This window comes from Notolabrus celidotus, chromosome 6, assembly GCF_009762535.1.
Source record: "Notolabrus celidotus isolate fNotCel1 chromosome 6, fNotCel1.pri, whole genome shotgun sequence".
NCBI lineage: Eukaryota > Metazoa > Chordata > Actinopteri > Labriformes > Labridae > Notolabrus > Notolabrus celidotus.
Window position 1 is genome coordinate 35,432,546 of NC_048277.1, and position 24,522 is coordinate 35,457,067.

At 41.8% G+C, this 24,522-nt stretch overlaps 3 protein-coding genes across 3 annotated transcripts in view; all 3 read right to left on the reverse strand.

The window, feature by feature from the left end:
- Positions 1 to 24,522, reverse strand: part of LOC117814264 (pleckstrin homology domain-containing family A member 7-like) — a 289,372-nt gene that overhangs the window by 12,471 nt on the left and 252,379 nt on the right. The window contains exons 16-23 of the mRNA XM_034685487.1: positions 23,065 to 23,214; positions 21,358 to 21,459; positions 19,485 to 19,593; positions 19,248 to 19,378; positions 18,935 to 19,129; positions 18,733 to 18,829; positions 5,244 to 5,335; positions 2,675 to 2,947 (exon numbers count right to left, since the gene is read on the reverse strand). Coding sequence (XP_034541378.1) covers positions 2,675 to 2,947; positions 5,244 to 5,335; positions 18,733 to 18,829; positions 18,935 to 19,129; positions 19,248 to 19,378; positions 19,485 to 19,593; positions 21,358 to 21,459; positions 23,065 to 23,214 — 1,149 coding nt within the window. The remainder of the gene's footprint in view (positions 1 to 2,674; positions 2,948 to 5,243; positions 5,336 to 18,732; positions 18,830 to 18,934; positions 19,130 to 19,247; positions 19,379 to 19,484; positions 19,594 to 21,357; positions 21,460 to 23,064; positions 23,215 to 24,522) is intronic.
- LOC117814265 (tripartite motif-containing protein 16-like) lies at positions 5,548 to 8,838 on the reverse strand. The gene has a single exon (XM_034685488.1). It carries the CDS (start codon positions 8,624 to 8,626, stop codon positions 6,947 to 6,949), a length of 1,680 nt encoding a protein of 559 aa, XP_034541379.1. The 5' UTR covers positions 8,627 to 8,838; the 3' UTR covers positions 5,548 to 6,946.
- On the reverse strand, positions 10,904 to 14,054 carry LOC117814266 (tripartite motif-containing protein 16-like). Its single transcript, XM_034685489.1, has one exon. It carries the CDS (start codon positions 14,014 to 14,016, stop codon positions 12,349 to 12,351), a length of 1,668 nt encoding a protein of 555 aa, XP_034541380.1. The 5' UTR covers positions 14,017 to 14,054; the 3' UTR covers positions 10,904 to 12,348.

Sequence of the window (24,522 nt, forward strand, 5' to 3'; positions counted from 1 at the left end):
GGACCAGAAAGACAACATAGAGGAGGCACAAGAGCTGGTGGCCGAGTGGTCTAAGCGCCCCACGTAAAGAGGCTATAGTCCTCGTCGCAGAGGTCGCCGATTTGACTCCGGGCCAGTCAACCATTTACTGCATGTCTTCTCCCCGCTCTCTACTCCCCACATTTCCTGTCTCTCTTCAGTTGTCCTATCAACAAAGGCGAAAAGCCCAAAAATATATCTTTGGATGAGGAGAGGAGGAGGAATCTGAATCTTTGATTCAGTAATTACCGTGGGAAAACCTCGGTCACATGACTCCAGATGTCCGGCGGTCCTGCTCTGTGCTACGTAAAAAACTTAACCGGTGGGCGTTGACGGACGAGAGAGAACAGAGCCGGACCGCAGTGGTGGATCAGAGACAAACCGGACACAGATCTGGTTGTAATCCCAGTTGCAATGTCTTATTAATAAAGATGCCGCTCATATTTTTTCCTCCATGCGTCATCGGCCTAATTTGCATGATCGTCCCGGATCAGCCCGCGGCCGAAACACAGACAACAATGGGGCCACAGGAACCATTCAGTTCCCATAAGAGTAGTTCTGGACGCTAAAAGTCAAAGCTTTTGTACAGTGCAAAGCTGATGTACTAACCGGGTGCACCGAGGATTGCGTCTGTCAAATGAGCAAAATAGCATGCGCAATCAATTTAGCGTGTTTGCCGACATGAATATGCAGAAGACATGCAGATTATCAGAACGCGCAAAACACTGGGAAGAGGAGATGCAAACATAATCATTTAGCACTCATTATCAAACCTGAAACCGATTGCGGTTGGTGTTTTTGCGTCTATGTTTTTTGTTTGCACACGCAATTTAGCGCTTGTTATTTGGGATCTTACTATATATGTGTTATCACCAGATCGTATTTCAATTCAATCAGTTCCTAGAAGAGTAGTTCTGGCCGCTTAAAGTCCCCAAAAACTTCTGGTCCAAATGCACCTCTTGCAACAGATCCACAGTGGCACCCTCTACTGGGTTTAAAGTGCATGTTACATGCAGCTCAGCTCTCTCTAGTCTCCATCCTCCCTCTGCCTGATGCACAGGTAGGAGGGGGTGATCAAGGGGGGGACAGATAGTGCAGAGACTCTTGCAAACACACACTCTCTGAGAAGCACGAAGCAGACGAGAGAGCACGGAGCCGCGGACTGGACACGGATTTTGGTGGAAGTCCGATGTCAGTCGTGACAAAGTTGTCCACTCCTTGTTTGTACGTATTTTATTGCATTTCAGCCTGTCTAGTGTATTTATGATGCATAAAACAGCACAGCTTAGGCCACTTTAATATTTTATAGTACTCAAGAATGAGTATGGATTCTCTTCCCGTCTCAAAATGTGGCAATGCAGAAATCCATCGCTGTCAAACGATGGAAACAACCTTGTCGTCTGTACAAGAAAAGGCCGTTTGAATGAGGATGTTAATCAAATATAAAATGGTGTAAACACGTTTGATGCTGGTGGAGTAGAGAAAATAAAATATGCTCTGGCCTTTGTGGTTATATATGCATTAAAAGAAGACAGGTACAGACTATGTATTGCTCACTGTAACAGGGACATTTGATTTCAAGGATTCATGGGAAATGTAGTCTGATCACAGAGCTCACAGCAGTCCAGTTACGAGTGTGTTAGTCTGTAATCCACATACATGTTAACGGAAGACTTTGACATTTTCAACTCTTTTTTTTCTTTTTTCTTTCTTTGTTTCACTCAGTTAGCATTGTTAGCGTGAAACCAATGAGCACAAAAAGTGAACGTCGTTCGAATGTCAAAGTGTTCCTGGAAAAAGCAGCGCTGTGCTCTCACACACAGAGAAACAACCTGAAAGCTCGCTCCTGCATCGTCTCCGCGATCCAGAGGTGGAGATGCACACTTCAAACATGATTAATCACGATGTTGATTAAGGAGGTAAAAGGCAAAAAAGATCGTCAGCAAAACAAGGCACTTGGATTTCATTTGACGAAAAGAAAGGAGGGAGGTGTGATCATGATTTTGTGCCACTAGCGTTGCCTCTTCCGTTGCATCGACCTGACTATTCTTTATATATTTCTCTCTCCGTCACGTCTACTCATCATAAGCTCTATATACCAAATCTCTACAAAATATAACTGTACAGTTGTATACTGAAAATATCCCTCAGTAAATAAATAAAAGTGTACGAGTACACGGTATGTCGATGCACATAAATGGGCTCTACTTTTTGTGATAAAAACAGAGAAAGGAAGGCAGAGTGATGCCTCCCTTTCCCTCCTTTTCTTAATGGATTTACATTCAGAATTGTGTCAGTGAGGTCCCACCGAGGGGAGGGAGGGAGGTGGGGGGGGGGCAGTGGTAACAAGGGGTTAAATGACCCCTCAACTTTTTAAAAAATAAACAGGGAGCGACTCTGTTCCAGTCCAAGACTAGCCAAACCTTTCCCGTAATCTCCTGTGCTCATTTAGTCTCCCAGTGTTCTTAAAGCATTAACCAAGCTCGCTAACCAGCCACACTCAGTCCCACACATTAGTTAGTGCTAGCGTGTTAGCTTTCCCGCTAGGTTATTATGTGGCCGGGGGCTGAAGGGTGGCATAGCAGCAGTGGTGGTGCAGGTGGTGCTCCCTGTGTCTGCTGCTGCTGCTGCTGCGTGAGGAAGTGGGGTAACGTACGGAGCCCGGAGGATCTGAGGTGTTAGAGGGCAGCCTGGAGGAGGAGGAGGAGCGCTGGGTGGCCACGGTGGAGGTGGAGAGGCCCGCGCAGGAGCGCTCGCCCTGGCTGAGGTTCCTCTTGCGCTCGCGGACCAGGGACTTCTGGTGACGCTTCATCCGCTCCAGCTGCTCCTCGGCCGTCATCCGGCCCCGAAGCTGGACGCTCGGGAGCTGCTGGGCTTCGGTGGGCGATGACAGACGCTCAAAGGCACTCTTTGGTCTCTCCTGCTGAGACTGGAAGGAGGAGGAGAGGGACAGGGAGAGGATTGGAAAGAGGATGGGACGGACATAAGAGAGGGGACATCAGACAGAATGAGAAAGGAGAAACAGATCAGGATTATAATAATAATAATAATAATAATGCATTTTATTTATAGGCGCCTTTCTTGGCACTCAATGTCACCTTACAACATTAAAACAAACAGAGTTTAAACAACAAACGTTTTAAGTGAATGGACAGAGGAGTTGTGGTCAGATGGAGTAAGCCAGTTTAAACAGATGGGTTTTGAGTTTGGATTTAAAGTGTGGGAGTGAGTCAGTGTTGCGGAGGTCAGGTGGGAGAGAGTTCCAGAGCTGGGGAGCAGAGCAGCTGAAGGCTCTGCTCCGAGCAGGGGGGACAGTGAGGTGGATGGAGGAGGAGGATCTGAGGGTGCGGACGGGTGTGGCAGTATGGAGGAGGTCAGAGAGATATGGAGGGGCGAGGTTGTGTTTGGATTTGAAGGTGAGGAGAAGTATTTTGTAGTTGATCCGGTGTGTGATGGGGAGCCAGTGGAGCTGTTGCAGGATGGGTGTGATGTGGTGGATGGAGGCGGTGCGTGTGATGATACGGGCGGCTGAGTTTTGAACCAGTTGAAGTTTATGGAGGGTTTTGTGGGGGGAGACCAAACAGAAGGGAGTTGCAATAGTCCAAACGGGAGGTGACGAGGCTGTGAACAGAGTGGCAGTGGAGTGGGGAGTGAGTGAAGGACGGAGACGGCTAATATTGTGGAGGTGAAAGTAGGCAGACCGGGTGACGTGGTTGATATGGGAGGTGAAGGAGAGGGTGCTGTCGAGGATGACACCCAGACTCCTAACCTGAGGGGAGGGGAAGAGGGGCGAGTTGTCGATGGGAATAGAGAAATTATGGAGTTCGTTTAATGTAGATTTTGTGCCAATTAGAAGAAGTTCAGTTTTATTGTATTATGAGACGACGAAGGCCGTGAGCAAGAAACAAGAAAAGAGGAGAATAAATGTCCAAAAATGTTGGATATCAAAATGTACAAGATATCAAGTGTAAAAAAAATGGTAAGAGAGAAACTGAGAACAGTCATCTCTCTCTCTGTTAATCTCCTCTACTCCTCTTTTCAACCCCGGTCTCAGCAGATGTGTGTCTAACATGAGTCTGGTCCTGCTGGAGGTTTCTGCCTGTTAAAGGAAGTTTATCCTTGCCACCGTAACACGGGACTTCCACCAGATCCTTGTCCACCAATTGCGTTTTCGGAACGTGGCACAGAGCAGGACCGCCGGACAGCTGGAGTCATGTGACCGAGGTTTTCCCGTGGCAATCAATGAATCAAGGATTCTGCTCCTCCTCTCCTCGCCCATGTTGTCTTTATCAGCCTCTGAAAACCTCTAACGATAACACAGAGAGTTTTATTCTGAAAATTAACCGGATGTTTTCATTTTGTTTGAGTGCCTGACTTCCTGTCCCGCTCCATCTGCTCTGTGCTGAATTGATGCGTCGTGCTCAGGCGTCAAGAATACAAGTCTTGTGTATTTGATCCGGAGGGCTGCGACCTACTGAGTCAGAGACGCAGCCGGGACGCAACGGAGTGGATCCAGTGGAAGTTAACAGACTGACTAGGAGACGGACCGGACACAGATCTGGTGGAATTTGGCCTTAAATTGATAAATGCTGCAAAGTGCTCTGCTCATGGTGGATTAAGATGAGATCAGACTGAGTCCTGTCTATAAGATGGGACTGGATCTGATCGGGTCTTGATGTTGGGTCTTTGTTAATAATAGAACATAGAGTACGGTCTAGACCTGCTCTGTTTGGAAAGAGTCTGAGGAGAACGTTTGTTGTGATTTGGTGCTATTTAAATAAAGATTGATTGTCAGTAACACTTCAAACTGTTCATACATGCATGAATATCAATACAAGACGGTCTATCCCTCCCTGTATTGTACTATATGTCTGTATTATTATTATTTCTATTATCATTATTAATTTAATCATTGTTTTTATATTTATTTATCTTATTTATAAAAAAATAATTATTTATTTATCTATTTATTTCTTGTGTTCATCTGATTTTGTTAATTCAACCTTATTTTTAACCTTTCTTTCCACTCATACTTAATTTATTAATTTTACTGTGTTGATTTTATTTTTAAGTATTTTATTTCTAATCATGTCTTTTATAATTTTACCATTACTGTTGTTTTCTGTCTCTGTTATTCTGTGAAGCACTTTGGGTTGCATGTTTTTATGTATGAAAGGTGGTATATAAATAAAGTTGAGTCGAGTATTGACTTGATCTTGACTCACCCTGGCTGCAGAGCTCCCCGGGCCTCTCCTCAGGGTGACGTAGGACGAGATGTAGCTTGACTGGTTCAGCCGAGACGAGGAGCCTAACAGACCTTGAGGATAAAAGAGGAACAAAGATCAGTGATGAGCAACTTCTCAAAAAAACAAAAAAGTTTATAATGTGCACAATTTAAGGTGAGAAAGGCTCAGTTAAATGTTTGTGTGTTGATGTATCACTATTGGCCTTCAGGGCCACCGTAGCTTTGTATGAAAGGTTTTCTATAAATAAAGTTTGATGGATTGAAAGTGAGGACAGACACGGTGCTGTTAAAGACACACTTTGATTTATTGGATGATTTTAGGTACAGGTTGACTTCACTTACACAATCAGTTCACTTCAGCAGAATCTCAGCTGTGTCCCAAAAATAAAACCACTTTTACAAATCCCTGTGATTATTAATACACTTCTATCAAACCTCACTGAACCTCATCTGTACATACATTTGTGGAAAACAACATTTGGATCCGCCACCAAAAAAAAAAAAAGTGTGAGTGTAGACGTCTTTACAAATCCACTGATCCAAAAGAAGCAGACAGGAATATCTGCTGCAGTTAGCTCAATCAGCAACAAACCTGAAGTCACAAAGTTCATCTGTACAATCTAAGAGAAGTCCAACAATCCTAATTATTGATGTGAGTATTAAAGTCTTCATCAGTTGAACAAAGAATGAAAAGGACTTGTTTGATCAGCTGATTGGACTCAATAAAAACAGGATCCTGAATGTAGAAACATGAACATCATGACATGTTAGAGATGATATTTTCATCTGCAGACTTTACATCCTTTGATTTAGGATCAGAAAGAAGCTCCTGCTTTTCACTTTGTCATGTTTTGGAGTCTTTTCTGACGCTTCATACCTGCAAAACCTGCCCACGGTGAAGCCCTTTCAAAATAAAAGCCTCTACAAAATAAAACAAACATCATTTTAACGATTGTCTCAAAATTCATGAAGCGTGATCAACAAGCAAACAACAAATAAAGATCTTCCCATCCTGTGGAACACAAACATTTCACACAGAGCTGTTTTTCTTTCCAGCATCACTGTCCTCATCCCTTAAAGCAGGGGTTCCCAAAGTGTGGGTCGGGACCCCCTGGGGGGTCGTGAGACACTAACTGGGGGGTTGCCAGATGTCTTCCAGATTTTTTGTGTGCTTATTTTCCCTATTAGTGTAAAAATATAGACAAAAAATGTTTACATTTGAAATAAAACCCTGCAAATAAGAATATTTCATTAGTTTTCTGCCTTTCTTTGTTGCCTGATGACTCCTAAAGTCAGGGTCAGGGTTGGCTAACAGTCCATTAACAAAAGGATCAGTAGCAGCAGGTTAATTTACAGCAGCACAGGAAACACAGACACATGTGCATGTAGGTAAACTCATTTTGAAGTATGAAGTAAATGAAGTATGAAGCATGTTTAACTCACTTTGAGGGACAGTGGGGGTCACGAGTCTTTGGCATCTATATTTTGGGGGTCGCAGGGTGAATAGTTTGGGAACCCCTGCCTTAAAGGGTCTACAAAACCAGCAGCTACACAAATACTCACAAAGCCGGCATGAAGACCTGAAGCACAGAGAGTTCTTGGAGGGAGAACCATCAGACCAGAACCATGCAGCTTTGAAATCCTCTTGTTGCTCATATTTGGTCTGAACGGACTTGAAGGTTTTTATTGGAGTTCACAGAACTCAGCAGTGTCTTCATGTTTGTAGTTTAACCATAGTCCAGCATAGAGCGGCTGAGTGAATGTGGTCTGGACTCTGTGGAGCAGAGTCATGGTTTTAGAGATGCTGTAGAAGGACAGAATACCTGCTCTGTGATCCAGGTACACTCCTACTCTGGAGGACTGAGGACCTGAGACAGGAGTCTTCACTTTGTTGTACCAAAAGTTATAACTGTTGTTGTTACAATCTAACCTCCAAGATTTATCATTATATCCAAATTGACAATCCTGTGACCACCCTGCTCTGCTGATATTCTTGTATGCGACTGCTACACAAACTCCTTTCCCTCTCCACTCCACCTCCCAGTAACACTGTCCGCTCAGACTCTCTCTACTCAGGACCTGACCCCATACAGTGAATCTGTCTGGGTGACTAGAATAAGACTGTTGTTGTTGTTTCAGTGTTGCTCTTCTGTTCCCATCAGATAATAACAGCTGTGTGTATGCTGTGTTTGGATCCAGTGTGACTCCACGTGAGTACCTTAAGAACCCAGCTCTGGTCTTGGGCTCTGGTGGTTCTGACAGTAAAACATCCACTTCAGTCACTGCATGTGAGACGTTGATCCACTTCTCTCTCAGAACCTCCTGTAGTTGATCTCTGACTTCTGACACAGCTGCTGTCACATCCTCAAAGTAGCCCAGAGGACGGATCTCGATCCTGGATGAGTCTGCAGGTCCACTGAGTCCTGACAGTGAGGGGTAGTCCTGTAGAAACTGGTTGTGGTCCTCTGTGTGTGACAGCTTCTGCAGCTCAGCGTCTCTCCTCTTCAGCTCAGTGATCTCCTGCTCCAGCTTCTCCTGAAGCTCTCTGACTCGACTCACTTCAGTCTCCTGCTGGGATCTGACCCGCTGCCTCACGTCAGAGCGTCGTTCCTCCATGAGACGGATCAGCTGGGTGAACATCTCCTCACTGTGCTCCACTGCTTTATCAGCGGAGCCGTTGATAGCCTCCACCTCCTGTTCAAGCTGCTCCACATCTCTCTCTCTGTCCTGGATTCTCTGCTGGATGTTCAGTCGACTCTCCCCCAGCTCTCTCTGCTTCTCGCTCCACTCTGCTGCAGCTGAGACCGTGTCGTGGCCTTTGTGATCGTCCACAGAGCAGAGATAACAGATAGACTGCTGATCAGTACGACAGAACATCTTCATCACCTCATCATGACGAGAGCAGACGTTCTCCTGGAGCTTCTTGGAGGGCTCCACCAGCTTGTGTTTCTTCAATGGAGCGAATTCAAAGTGAGGCTGAAGGTGTTTCTGGCAGTAAGAAGCCAGACACTGCAGACAGGACTTGAGGGCTTTGAGTTTCCTCCCGGTGCAGAAGTCACAGGCCACATCTTCAGGTCCAGCATAAGAGGGATCCTCAGGAGCAGCTTGGAGTCCGGTCTTCTTCAGTTCCTGCAGTACCGTCTCCAGCATGGTGCTTTTCAGCATGACAGGCCTTGAGGTGAAGGTGTGCCTACACTGAGGGCAGCTGTAGCTCTCCTTCTCATCCTCTGTGTCCCAGTGGGCTTTAATACAGTCCATGCAGTAGCTGTGTCCACAGGGAACAGTCACCGGATCCTTCAGTAGATCCAAACAGATGGAACAAGAGAAGGATTCCCGGTCCAGCTGAACTCCTTTCTGCGCCATTTCAACACTCGCTGTCGACGACTGACTGAGGTTCACTTCCTGAGAAGTGAAACTAGTCTGAGCTCTGATCTCAACAGCATGTGTTTGAGCAGGATCAGAGGCCTGTCAGCTCACCACCATGTTGGTTATACCCATCCTGCAACTATAGATCTGAAGGGGAGGGAACAAGAGTTCATGTGCAGAGTGGAGCTGGCCGTGTGAGAGACGAGGGAGGGGTTATCAAGCAGTTCTACATTCCAGGAAGAGGAGCGACGCTGTAAACTTTGGACTTTGTCTGTCACAGTGGACTGATATCAAACTCTCTTTAACTACTTGTTGTTTATTATTTGTTCACTCAGTTTTTAGAAACATTTTCAGTATCTGTACTTTATCTTCAGCTTTGATCCTTACCCTTCTTTATTATTTATTTGAAATATTTATATTTTTATTGTTATTTTGATGCTTTAACTTATTTTGAATGACATATATTTTATTGCTGTTGGTGTGCATTAGCATTCTTGTTTTTTAAGATGTAGTATGCTGAAGGCCATTAGTGAAAAATAATTGAAAAGCGCAAAATACATTTCAGAAAACACAAATAAATTTCACATAACAAAAAGAAATTTCAGAGAACACAAAATATATTTCACAAACTGGAAAGGGTAGCACCATGGTACTTGTTTGTGATTGGCTAAACCCAACTCTGTCCGACATCAATCATTTATCATTTCCTGTTCACACTGGATACATAGCAGAGCCAGCGTGAAATTTCAAGTGTTTACCAGGATGGAAGAGGAGCTTGAGTTGATACTTCAACAAGGGACATACATATATTGTGATCCTGAAATACTCTCCTCGTATCATGAAATACATATATCAACTGGAACCCTTAAATCACTCTTTAAAGACCTCTGACTGAAGAGAAGGGGCGGATATTCTTCATTTAATGTCGTTAGGAGGGCAATATCATCAGAGCTGCTGGGACCTGGACAACTGTTTGGATCACAATATATGTAAGTCCCTTGTTGAAGTATCAACTCAAGCTCCTCTTCCATCCTGGTAAACACTTTAAATTTCACGCTGGCTCTGCTATGTATCCAGTGTGAACAGGAAATGATAAATGATTGATGCCGGACAGAGTTGGGTTTAGCCAATCACAAACAAGTACCATGGTGCTACCCTTTCCAGTTTGTGAAATGTATTTGTGTTCTCTGAAATATATTTGTGTTCTGTGACATGTATTTTTGTGTTTATTGAAATATATTTGTGTTCTGTGAAATGTATTTGTGTTTTGGGAAATATATTTGTGTTTGTGAAATATATTTGTGTGCTGTGAAATGTATGTGTTTTGTGAAATATATTTGTGTTTTGTGAAATGTATTTGTGTTCTGTGACATGTATTTGTGTTTTGTGAAATATATTTGTGTTCTGTGAAATATATTTGTATTTGGGAAATGTATTTTGTGTTCTGTGAAATATATTTGTGTTCTGTGAAATATATTTGTGTTTGTGAAATAAATTTGTGTTCTGTGAAATGTATTTGTGTTCTGTGAAATGTATTTGTGTTTTGGGAAATATATTTGTGTCTGTGAAATATATTTGTGTTTGTGAATTTTTTTGTGTTCTGTGAAATGTATTAGTGTTTTGTGAAATATATTTGTGTTTTGTGAAATATATTTGTGTTCTGTGAAATATATTTGTGTTCTGTGAAATATATTTGTGTTTGGGAAATCTATTTGTGTTCTGTAAAAAATTTTTGTGTTTTGTGAAACATATTTTGTGTTTTGTGAAATATATTTGTGTTTTGGAAATATATTTGTGTTTTGTGAAATATATTTGTGTTTTGTGAAATGTATTTGTTTTCTGTGAAATATATTTGGGTTTGTGAAATGTATTTGTGTTTTGTAAAATATTTTTGTGTTCGTTGAAATATATTTGGGTTTTGTGAAAGATATATTTTGTGTTTTGGGAAATATATTTGTGTTTTGTGAAATATATATTTGTGTTTTGTGAAATATATTTGTGTTTTGTGAAATATTTTTGTGTTTTGTGAAATATATTTGTATTTTGTGAATTTGTTTTGTGTTTTGTGAATTTTTTTTTGTGCTTTGTGAAATGTATTTTTGTGTTTTATGAAATGTATTTTTGTGTTTTGTGAATTTCTTTTGTGTTTTGTGAAATGCATTTTGCACTTTTGAAACATGTATCACTATTGGCCTTCAGGGCCACCGTAGCTTTGTATGAAAGGTGTTCTATAAATAAAGTTTGATGGATTGAAAGTGAGGACAGACACGGTGCTGTTAAAGACACACTTTGATTTATTGGATGATTTTAGGTACAGGTTGACTTCACTTACACAATCAGTTCACTTCAGCAGAATCTCAGCTGTGTCCCAAAAAGAAAACCACGTTTACAAATCCCTGTGATTATTAATACACTTCTATCAAACCTCACTGAACCTCATCTGTACATACATTTGTGGAAAACAACATTTGGATCCGCCACAAAAAAAAAGTGTGAGCGTAGACGTCTTTACAAATCCAGTGATCCAAAAGAAGCAGACAGGAATATCTGCTGCAGTTAGCTCAATCAGCAACAAACCTGAAGTCACAAAGTTCATCTGTACAATCTAAGAGAAGTCCAACAATCCTAATTATTGATGTGAGTATTAAAGTCTTCATCAGTTGAACAAAGAATGAAAAGGACTTGTTTGATCAGCTGATTGGACTCAATAAAAACAGGATCCTGAATGTAGAAACATGAACATCATGACATGTTAGAGATGATATTTTCATCTGCAGACTTTACATCCTTTGATTTAGGATCAGAAAGAAGCTCCTGCTTTTCACTTTGTCATGTTTTGGAGTCTTTTCTGACGCTTCATACCTGCAAAACCTGCCCACACTGAAGCCCTTTCAAAATAAAAGTCTCAAAAAAATAAAACAAACATCATTTTAACGATCGTCTCAAAATTCATGAAGCGTGATCAACAAGCAAACAACAAATAAAGATCTTCCCATCCTGTGGAACACAAACATTTCACACAGAGCTGATTTTTTTTCTGTTTTTGAAGCTTCATCAAAAATAGAAAAACCCAACTGTTGCAAATAACCCAGAATCACTGTCCTGATCCCTTAAATCAGGGGTTCCCAAAGTGTGGGTCGGGACCCCCTGGGGGTTCGTGAGACACTAACTGAGGGGTCGCCAGATGTCTTCCAGATTTTTTGTGTGCTTATTTTCCCTATTATTGTAAAAATATAGACAAAAAATGTTTACATTTGAAATAAAACCCTGCAAATAAGAACATTTCATTAGTTTTCTGCCTTTCTTTGTTGCCTGATGACTCCTAAAGTCAGGGTCAGGGTTAGCTAACAGTCCATTAACAAAAAGATCAGTAGCAGCAGGTTAATTTACAGCAGCACAGGAAACACAGACACATGTGCATGTAGGTAAACTCATTTTGAAGTATGAAGTAAATGAAGTATGAAGCATGTTTAACTCACTTTGAGGGACAGTGGGGGTCACAAGTCTTTGGCGTCTATATTTTGGGGGTCGCAGGCTGAATAGTTTGGGAACCCCTGCCTTAAAGGGTCTACAAAACCAGCAGCTACAAACACACTCACAAAGCCGGCATGAAGACCTGAAGCACAGAGAGTTCTTGGAGTGAGAACCATCAGACCAGAACAATGCAGCTTTGAAATCCTCTTGTTGCTCATATTTGGTCTGAACGGACTTGAAGGTTTTTATTGGAGTTCACAGAACTCAGCACTGTCACCTACCCATAATCCAGCATAGAGGGGCTGAGTGAATGTGGTCTGGACTCTGTGGAGGAGAGTCATGGTTTCAGAGACGCTGTAGAAGGACAGAATACCTGCTCTGTGATCCAGGTACACTCCTACTCTGGAGGACCGAGGACCTGAGACAGGAGTCTGCACTTTGTTGTACCAAAAGTTATAACTGTTGTTGTAACAATCTAACATCCAAGATTTATCATTAAATCCAAATTGACAATCCTCTGACCACACTGCTCTGCTGATATTCTTGTATGCGACTGCTACACGAACTCCTTTCCCTCTCCACTCCACCTCCCAGTAACACTGTCCGCTCAGACTCTCTCTACTCAGGACCTGACCCCACCAAGTGAATCTGTCTGGGTGACTAGAATAAGACTGTTGTTGTTGTTTCAGTGTTGCTCTTCTGTTCCCATCAGATAATAACAGATGTGTGTTTGCTGTGTTTGGATCCAGTGTGACTCCACGTGAGTACCTTAAGAACCCAGCTCTGGTCTTGGGCTCTGGTGGTTCTGACAGTAAAGTATCCACTTCAGCCACTGCATGTGAGACGTTGATCCACTTCTCTCTCAGGACCTCCTGTAGTTGATCTCTGACTTCTGACACAGCTGCTGTCACATCCTCAAAGTACCTGAGAGGACGGGTTTTGATCCTGGGTGAGTCTGCAGGTCCACTGAGTCCTGACAGTGAGGGGTAGTCCTGTAGAAACTGGTTGTGGTCCTCTGTGTGTGCCAGCTTCTGCAGCTCAGCGTCTCTCCTCTTCAGCTCAATGATCTCCTGCTCCAGCTTCTCCTGAAGCTCTTTGACTCGACTCACTTCAGTCTCCTGCTGGGATCTGACCCGCTGCTTCACGTCAGAGCGTCGTTCCTCCATGAGACGGATCAGCTGGGTGAACATCTCCTCACTGTGCTCCACTGCTTTATCAGCGGAGCCGTTGATAGCCTCCACCTCCTGTTCAAGCTGCTCCACATCTCTCTCTCTGTCCTGGATTCTCTGCTGGATGTTCAGTCGACTCTCCTCCAGCTCTCTCTGCTTCTCGCTCCACTCTGCTGCAGCTGAGACCGTGTCGTGGCCTTTGTGATCGTCCACAGAGCAGAGATAACAGATAGACTGCTGATCAGTACGACAGAACATCTTCATCACCTCATCATGACGAGAGCAGACGTTCTCCTGGAGCTTCTTGGAGGGCTCCACCAGCTTGTGTTTCTTCAATGGAGCGAATTCAAAGTGAGGCTGAAGGTGTTTCTGGCAGTAAGAAGCCAGACACTGCAGACAGGACTTGAGGGCTTTGAGTTTCCTCCCGGTGCAGAAGTCACAGGCCACATCTTCAGGTCCAGCATAAGAGGGATCATCAGGAGCAGCTTGGAGTCTGGTCTTCTTCAGTTCCTGCAGTACCGTCTCCAGCATGGTGTTTCTCAGCAGGGCAGGCCTCGAGGTGAAGGTGTGCCTACACTGAGGGCAGCTGTAGCTCTCCTTCTCCTCCTCTGTGTCCCAGTGGGCTTTAATACAGTCCATGCAGTAGCTGTGTCCACAGGAAACAGTCACCGGATCCTTCAGTAGATCCAAACAGATGGAACAAGAGAAGGATTCCCGGTCCAGCTGAACTCCTTTCTGCGCCATTTCAACACTCGCTGTCGACGACTGACTGAGGTTCACTTCCTGAGAAGTGAAGCTAGTCTGAGCTCTGATAGGGAGGGGTTATCAAGCAGTTCTACATTCCAGGAAGAGGAGCGGCGCTGTAAACTGTAAACTTTGTGCTCTGAATGAACGAGGAAGGAGAGGTTCAACCGGATCACCGTGTGTTCACTTTTCAGCCTTTAGATGGAAATCACTTCTTTGTTAGTGACTCTTTCTTATTTCTCAGACTCCTCCTACATTTCTTGAGTTTTTCAGGATTAAAGAAAAATGATCTCTAACTACTTGTTGTTTATTATTTGTTCACCGAGTTTTTAGAAATATTTTTAGTGTCTGTATTTTATCTTCAGCTTTGATCCTTACCCTTTTTATCATTTATTTGAAACATTTATATTCTTATTGTTATTTTGATGCTTTCACTTATTTTGAATGACATATATTTTATTGTTGTAGGTGAGCATTTGCATTCTTGCTCTTTAAAAGGTGACATATCACGCTTTTTTCATCAACATATATTGGTCTAAGAGGTCCCCAAAACATGTCTTTAAAGTTTATGCTCAAAAAAACACTTTGAAATCAGATCTTGGTCTGCCTGAAAAACCCTCTTCTTCAGCTCTGCTCAGAACAGGCTGTTTTCTCTCTGACCACGCCCCCTCAGGAAGTGGGTGTGGCCTTGGCTGTCCAGCACGTTGATTTGGGCTGTTTCCGAAATCACCTACTATACTAGCAGTACGTACTGATATGTCCAAAATTCAGTATGTAGTAAGTAGTATGTGAACAAGAGCAAAATCTGCAGTATGCCAAAACTCCCCGGATGTCTACTGATTCGGGAAAATATCTCAGTGTGCATCGGACCAGTCTGCCTCGCGTACTGTTTCCCATAATGCACAGCGCTCGTTCTGCTTTTTCTTTTCCTCATTTTTTGACGGGAGGAAATCCGTTTTTGGGTGCTGTGAAAGTTATCAAATTACATATAAACCACTTCCTAACTTTTTAAATCATAAATGGATGCTAAATAAGCATTTTATTTATTGGCTTCGCCGTTGTTTACTTCCGCTTTCCGAAACCGGAAATCCAGCGAAGTCTGGCTCAGCATGCTGCATGACAGATCGGACAGAACAGTCAGACTACAGACTAAATTCAAACGCAGTATGTAGTAGGCAATACCTACTGCCTACTACATTAGTAAGTAGTATGTAGCAGGCCGTTTCGGAAACAGCCCTAGTGTTTACATGTTGGCTGAATATACGGCTGCTCATGGACCCGCGTTACTTCAACCCTCTGAATCTGATCCAGAATCTGATCCTGATGGAGAGGCGCCTGCAGCAGGACCTTTCTGAACCATTGGTCACAGATTTAGTGTTTCTTGTTGTTTTATTTGTCAGTATGTCGACATGTGTCTTGGTACACAGCTACGAACATGTAGCTATGTAGCTATGCTAACTAGCGCTAGCACTTTTCCATGAAAAATAAAAATCATCCACTAGATCTTCAAATCTGCAGACGTGGGGAGTAAAACCGACCTTTGTGTTTATTAAGACAGCCTACAACTAGCATGCCTCCCTCCTAAGCTCCTTGTTAGCACACATGTGTGCAGGGAATGAAAAACAGAGGAGGGGTTGAGTTGTATTTTATACAGTCTATGGGCTGAACAAGCTCCGAGCTCTGACTTCCTGTTACAGACCGGATATTGTTGTGACGTATGAAAAACACTGAAAACTGAAACGGCTCGTTTCACACACATTTACAGAAAGGTGGAGAAATCAGAACAAGGGCAGAATGGATTTTCGGGGGGGGGGTTGTAGACAGGGACACATATTTCAGGTAGAGAACCAATAAAAAGTTAATTTTGCATGATATGTCACCTTTAAGATGTGGTATGTTTGGGCATTTCATTTCACTGTCAAGAACTTTGATTGCATTTGATTTTTACGGCGGCCCTGAAGGCCAATAGTGCTAAATATTTCAAAAGCGCAAAATATATTTCACAAAACACAAAAACATTTCACAACACAAAAATACATTTCACAACACGTGCTCCTTCTGCATTACTGGTAGTGGTAGTGGTCACAGACACCCTTCAAAGCCTCCTGTCCATGACTCTTGAAAGCGCTGTCAGCACCCGGATAGTGAGATGCATTGAGTACGGTGTCCAGGTCAGAGATGATGCTCTGATGCTCAGATGGAAACTTTTTCTTGATTGATTTGGTGAACTCTGTTTGAACTCTGCGATGTACTCTGTGCGTAAAGTTGAAAATGTCTCCGCGTCTGCATGTGTGAGTGTGACGCCGCCGCAGACTGCAGAGTGTTTAATAACACACAAGTTTTTTAATCACCAATGTAAGTGCATCTAATACATTGTAACCAGAGGCAGCCTTTTTACACACTTCATCGGCGTTATTACGCTGCCACGCGCTTTGCACAAGTGGATTATAGTTGGGCATCAGTCATAAATATGCTATGTATGCGCCCAAGTTTTAAAAACATAAGCGTATGTCAGCGTTTAGAGGCATTTTGATACGTCAGGAAAACGCTGGCTACATCGTCAAGGTGTGAGAGGGCCATTTGAAACTAAAGTCAGTGCACTGAACAAGGTGTTTGCTGGAACTCTGAACCATAGACTGTATGAATAATGGACGTAGTATCCGTGACGTCACCCATCTGTTCCTGAGCGCCGTTTTGAAGCCAATCGTTGGTTACAATGTCATTTAGCAGACGCTTTTATCCAGAGTGACGTACATACGAGAACAAGAACAACACAAGCAAAGATCTAGACAAGAGGAAACAAGATCAGTAAGAGTAACAAAGTGCTTCAAGTCCATTTGGGTGCAGGTACCGCCAAGCAGTGTAAAGGCAATGCACAAAAGTAAGTAAGGAACATCTACAATGAAGCAACCAAACCATTTAAGACCTTCCATTATCATCATCAACAATTAACATCACCGCAATAATGACCAAAGTACCAAGTCCTGGGTCACTCCAGACCTGAACACAGATTCCCAGAGTAGAGCAGGACAGTGTGAGTCAACTGTAGCTGGAAGACATGATCTGCTACTGGGGACAACAGTGGAGAACAGTCTAGCTAAGTGCATAGTGCTTCCTAAAGAGCTGGGTCTTTAGCTGTCTTTTGAAAGTAGAGAGGGACTCTGCAGATTGAATGGAGTTGACCAATTCATTCCACCATTTAGGGGCAACAGAAGAGAAGAGTCCAGCTAGTGATTTTGAGGCCTCATGTGCTGGAAGCACTAGGCGCTCTTCAGAGGCTGAGCGTAGCGGGCGAGAAGGGCAGTAGACCTGGATGAGGGGTTCCAGGTAAAGTGGAGCGGTTTTGGTGACTGCTTTGTAAGTCATGATTAGAGTTTTGTATCTGATGCGAGCTGCAACTGGAAGCCAGTGTAGTGAGATGAGCAAGGGAGTGACATGAGCTGTCTTAGGCTGGTTGAAGACCAGATGTACTGCTGCTGCATTCTGGATCATTTGCAGAGGTTTAACTGTGCATGCAGGGAGGCCTGCCAGTAGAGAGTTGCAGTAGTCAATGTGTGACATTACAAGAGCTTGAACCAGGAGCTGTGTTTCTTAATATCTTCTGAACCGTTGTGTTAGAAAAAAATCCCCCCCCCCGTACAGTGTGTGTCGATAGAGAGATTAGCTTTGTAGAGCCAAGCTGTTTTTTGTACCAGGCTGTAAACATGTTTATTTCTGCTGTAAAGATCATCTCCTTTGAATTGGTGTGTATGTGGTTTCCGGTGTTTCTGCAGCCAGCTTCAAACGGTGTGATTGTTGCAATTATAATATTTGTATTTTTGTATGACACATAGAGAATTTGTTAAAGTTTGATATTTAGGTTGTATTAATGTGTGTTAATGCATATGCATTATAAGTAGTTTTATTTTGAAGTAAGCGCTTTTATTTTGAAAGTACATGTTAGTGAAGCAGTTCTGACGTGCATGCTTCACAGCACAGGAGCACGGGGCATGATCAAGTTTGAATATGGTTACCTCCTGTATAAAGCATGCAGCCGTCGTGTTTGCACGGTGTACAAAGCTGCAAATAAATCAGTAAAAGGAAAGCCACTTGTGTCTGTTGTGCTTGGAGGAAATTACAAGTGGATTCTCAGTGAACTGCAGTTTATAACACTTCATATATTACCTTCATATATTGAGACCGGAGGTTGCCGCTTGCTCTGAACCCAGAAAGACTCAAATAAAGCAGCTCTAACATTTGATTCATGGATTCACATGAGTGAACCCTTTGATGCATGATTCATTAAGTAACAGAGAAATACGTTTGAAATGCTTTTTTCAGCTTCTATGGAAACGCAAAGTGATGCTCATTTTTCCAATTTCCAAAAACAACAACATGCAATGATTTGGAACCTTGAAAACTTGGTGTGTCTTTTTGTACATGTTAAGATCTCCACTGTTGAGCCTTGTTTCTGTTCGTTAGGAGGCTGCATAAACATGTAGAGACTGTGTGACAGAGCCAGAACAGTTTGTACATAAAGACAAAAAAATAAGGGAGTGTCTGTTTCCATAAAAACTAAACATGCTGCATGTTCAGTCTACACTTATACAAGTTTTAAAGTAATGATTTCTACTCAGAAAAATGGAAATCAGATGTTCCCAAAACAGAAAACTGCACGTCTTGCACTGGAAATTAAGTTTTCTTTACTCTTATAAGTATATGTTGCAAATTAAATACCTTTATTTTGGTAGTACTGGTAGTCCACATCAGACCCCGTGCTGTGGTGGCTCATTGCTGGCAGCTCTGGTTCACTCAGGTACGTCCTCAAGTCCGTCTAAAGGGCGGGAAAGGTTTGACATAAATAAAGTTAACACAGCAGTTTGGGGGAAATAAAGCCTCAGTGAAGTCTTCATTGAGGGTTGGATTCTTTCACTCCTACCTTGCAGTCTCCATTGCTAACATACTGCCCGCTCTCCCTGTCCCTCTTCCTCTCGTCTGATTGGCGTTTGAGCCCCCGCACCGACGTGTGGCGAATGACCGAGGCCTCTTTGGGGAGAGGCGGCACCACAGGGGGCGTCTCCTCGTAGTCGTAGAGGCGAGGCAGTGGCGGCCTGGGTGGGGCGGTGTCCTCAGCCTGGACATTAACGAACACGGTTTAGTATTTTAAAAGTACAATAGGAGTTAAATTAGACTACGCACAGCAGTGTTCACTCAATCATCTCCTGGATCCAGTTTCTCAGTGGGACACTTACCCACTTTGGCACAGTGCTATGAGGCAGAGTGTGGGAGAGGATGGTGGGGATGGAGCTGCGAGGAGGGGGCTGGACCTCTGTGATATAAGAAGGCACTGCCGGGTCGGACACTGAAGGCACTAGTTTCCTCTCTGGTGCAGCAGGTGAACGAACAGAGACAGGAAGCAGAGATTCATTTTCCACCTTTCGAGACTGTCTCTTTAAGATAACAACACCTGTGATGGCGTGGTTGCTCACCTGGGTTCTGGACAGAGTCGATGGTGATCTTGTAGTTGGCTTTGCTGGCACTCAGTCCTGCCGTCACGTCCTCGATCCTCCACAGCTCACGCTTCATTTCAGATTTCTCCTGCAGCAGTTTTACACACACACATTCAAACACACAAACACACCGGACTCCACTCCTTGTCTCACTTCTCTTTGTTTCTTATATCACAGATTTCATCATTTATAAGATGTGCTGTCCTGTTAATTAACTTGTGAGGAAAATATTAGTTATAAAGCTGCATATATGATTTATAATAGGCTCAAAGCTGCAGAAAAACTCACTGCTTTAATTCAATCTGGCTTATTTTATTTATTATAATAAGTTACTTATGTTGAACCCTGGACTGCATTATTACTATCATTATTTTAACAACACTTATTTATCTTATTTATTAATATATGTATTTATTGTATTTATCTGATCTTTTTGATCTTTAATTGATTTTTAATTTTGCTTTAAACCCTTACTTATTTCATTAATTTTAATTTATTCATTTTATTTTATTTTTAAGTATTCTTTTTAATGACCTTGTGTTTTTTTTCTTCTGATTTTCAGTTTTTTCCTTTTCTCACCATTTATTTATCTTATTTATTTATTATTGAATTTATTTATTTATTGTATTTATCTGATCTTCTTTTTTATCTTTAATAGATTTTTAATTTAGCATTCTACCCTTACTTATTTAATCAATTTTAATGTATTAATTTTATTTTATTTTAAGGTTCCTTTATAACGATCATGTCTTTTATTTTTTTTACAAATTTCTGCTGTTTGCTGTTTCTGTTTTCTCAAAATGTATCTTATTTATTTAATTATTTATTTATTTATTTAATACTTAATACTGAATTTATTTATTTATTGTATTTATCTGATCTTTAATTTATTTTTAATTTTGCTTTCTACCCTTACTTATTTCATTAATTTTAATTTATTCATTTTATTTTATTTTTAAGTATTTTTTTTAAAGACCATGTCTTTTGTTTTTTTTTCTGATTTTCCTTTTTTCCTTTTCTCAGTAATTATTTATTTTATTTATATATTACTTAATATATGTATTTCTTGTATTTATCTGACCTTTTTATCTTTAGTAGTTTTTGAATTTAACTTTCTACCCTTACGTTTTTAATCAAGTTTAATGTTTTTATTTTATTTTATTTTTAAGTTTCCTTTTTAACGATCATGTCTTTTGTTATTTAATACATTTCTGCTGTTTTCTGTTTCTGTTTTTTTGTTTTCTCAAAATGTATCTTATTTATTTAATACTTAATTAATTTATTGTATTTATCTGATCTTTTTTTGTCTGTTATTGATTTTCAATTTTGCTTTCTACCCTTACTTATTTCATTAATTTTAATTTATTCATTTTATTATATTTTTAAATATTCTTTTTAATGATCATGTCTTTTGTTTTTCAGTTTTTTTCTTTTCACAGAAATTATTTATATTATTTATTTATTTATTTATTACTTAATTTATGTATTTATTGTATTTATCTGATCTTTTTTTATCTTTAATAGATTTTTTATTTTGTTTTTACCCTTACTTATTCAATTCATTTTAATGTTTAATTATGTACATATATTTTTTTTAAGTATTCTTTTTAATTATCATGTCTTCTATTTTTTTTTTTTTTTTTTACAAATTTCTGATGTTTTCTGTTTTCCTGTTTTTTTGTTTTCTCTGCATTTATTAATGTATTTATCTATTTAAAGGGACAGTGCATATTAATTTCATACATTTCAGCGTAGCATGTAAATATGCCAGAGTATGAAAGGTGCTATACATAAATAAAGTTGAGTTGAGCTTGAACGTGGACCTGCTCTGAGCTGCAGTACCGGCTCTCACCTGATGGGTGGTGCTGTGGTTCATGTGTGCCTGCAGCACCATCCTCAGCTGCTCCACTGATCTCTCCAGCCGGCTGTACTCCTCCCAAGCGAGCGCCATCTCCTGCAGCACACACACATGATACATACTCAGTAGCATCAGAAGGTACACATGTTGCTTTGTAATAAATGAATGCATCCTTGTGCAAACATGTGTATGTATAAACAATATTAATGAGAATTGATGCATACGTATACATGCAATCATAGACTTAATGCATTCAAGCACATACAGAAACATTATCACCCATAACACACACACATGAGAGCAATCATTTCATATTATCAGCTGCAGCAGTTTAACCCTAACATGAGATTCTGCATGACACACTGGATATGTCCACTAAACTTAGAGAAAAAACAGTTCTTAATACTGCAAAAGAATGTAATAGTATTCTTCTCATTTTACATTTTCTCTGTTATGCTGCATTTCTGGAAACTCAAAACCTCCTCAAGTAAATAGAGGAAATAAAACACAGCCTTTAGAAACGTTTCCACCAAAAGTACCAGGGACCTCAAGTCCTAGGCACTATTTTTCAAGGCGTTAAAGGTTCCTCCAGCCTTCTGTTGTCTGCATGTCCACTAAGGTCTGCAGACCTGCCAAGCCTATAGCAGCAATAATGGGACAGGGAGAGTTAAAGTAAGGGATAGGCAGATGGAAGAGAGAGATAGGATCCCAGTGTGTCAGTGTGTCAGTTCCCCCCCGGCAGTCTAAGCCTATAGCAGCATAACTAAAACCTGGTCCAAGCCTGATCCAGCTCTAACTATAAGCTTTATCAAAAAGGAAAGTTTGAAGCCTACTCTTAAAAGTAGAGAGGGTGTCTGCCTCCCGGACCCTGACTGGTACATGATTCCAAAGGAGAGGGGCCTGATAACTGAAGGCTCTACCTCCCATACTACTTTTAGAGACTTTTGGTACAACCAGCAGGCCTGCATTCTGGGAGTGTAGCTTTCTAGAGTGACAATAAGGCACAGATAGATGATGATAGTGGTGAGACGGATAGTAGTAATTGTAGCAGCTGGAGTCTGGCATGTCCACAGCAGCAGGCCAGAGCAGAACTACGGGACAAGGGAGCTCAGGGACTCCAGAGAGGTCAATGGTTAGTGACTTTAATGGGACAGGAAGAGTTAAAGTGATCCCAGTGTGTCAGTGTGTCAGTTCCCCCCGGCAGTCTAAGCCTATAGCAGCATAACTAAAACCTGGTCCAAGCCTGATCCAGCTCTAACTATAAGCTTTATCAAAAAGGAAAGTTTGACGCCTACTCTTAAAAGTAGAGAGGGTGTCTGCCTCCCGGACCCTGACTGGTAGATGATTCCAAAGGAGAGGTGCTTGATAACTAAGTAGTCTGAAATACAAAATAAAATGTTCAAGTCCTGCACTAAAAGTTCCTGTAGTAGCACCTTGCAAGCAGGAACCTTATAGTTGGTAGTAAAAGACCCCAGTGCATTATTTAGACCCTGATCCATGTGGTTGTAACACACTTATGCCTTTTCGACCAACACAAACCTGGTTCTAGTTCAGATTCAACGAGTCCCTCGTCTCTTCAGAAACAAGGTGATATATAACAACGTACTAAAACAGAGCAGTACATACATTCACAATAAAAAGCATGAAGCCACACTGTCTCTTAAAACACACACACACATGCACACACTCAGGCGTTCGTACCGTTGAGAGGCGTGATATCTGGGCCCTGATGGTGACCAGGTCCTCCTGCAGCAGCCTCTGCTGGTAGGCGATCTTGCTGGCGTGGGCCGGCTGCTCCTGGTACTGCTCCATCTGCTGGTGGGACAGATCCAGAACGCTCTCCAGCTTGTCCTGAAGGAGCGAGGAGTCACGAGGTCAAGCACAGATTTCTGACTGCATGGTGCAGGTGTGTAATTAAGACGACTTAAAGATGCCTCCAGAGGGCAGCATGTCTCCACAGCTGAGACGGAGGAGCTGTTGGATCCACTCACCTTCCTTTCCCTCATGAAACTTACAAGCTTTAAAAATACAGTGGGGCAAAAAAGTATTTAGTCAGCCACTGATTTTGCAAGTTCTCCCACTTAGAAACTTAGAAAGATGAGAGAGGTCTGTCATTTTCATCAGAGGTACACTTCAACTATGAGAGACAAAATGAGGAAAAAAATCCAGGAAATCACATTGTAGGATTTTTAAAGAATTTATTTGTAAATTATGGTGGAAAATACTAGGGGTGCAACAATACGTGTATCTGTATCGAACCGTTCGATACAGTGGTCATGGTTCGGTACGCCTGACTGGGTGATGTGGTTTTAAAGTTCATATATGGATTACTTGTGGTCTTATACTGCATGCTCTGTAGACTTCAGCCTGATACCGGACAGTGTTTTTCCTGCCGTTACATCGGGGGCGCACCCGCCGGGTCCAGCCCCCCCCTTGGAAGTCAAAGCAGAAGTGATTTAAGGTTCCCTCTCTCATAGATCAGGTCTATACCTTGTTCTTTTATGTAACAGACTAAATATCCTCATGTTATTTATCTGATTTACATGACGGGATGTCATTTCTGTCTCTACATGGTCGCGCGTTCACAATTTTCCTCTGCTCTCTATCGCGCACGCAGACAGACAGACAGACAGACACACACACGCAACCCCCCCATGTACAGCAGAACATGTGTCAGGTATAGCTGCTCCTGATACATTTAATTTAATTTAAAAACTGTTTTTGAGCTGAAACAAATGTTGGTAATATCAATAAACTACAAGTAAAAAAAGTCATGGAAATTTCTCTTTTTCTGTATCGAAACCGAACCGAACCGTGGATTTTGTGTATCGTTGCACCCCTAGAAAATAAGTATTTGGTCAATAACAAAAGTTCAACTCAATACTTTGTAACATAACCTTTGTTGGCAATGACAGAGGTCAAACGTTTCCTGTGCCAAAACAGCCTTTTAGCATTTAAAGAACATCTCTAGAGTGAGGCCGTTTCTCTCTCTGAGCAACACAGAGAGACTAATGCACGCTTTTATAACCAGCAGGCTGGACTACTGCAGTACTCTCCTTTCAGGTCTTCCAAAGAACACAATAAACAAACTGCAGTTAATACAAAATGCAGCAGCTAGAGTTTTAACGAGGACCAGAAGTAGAGCACACATTACGCCTA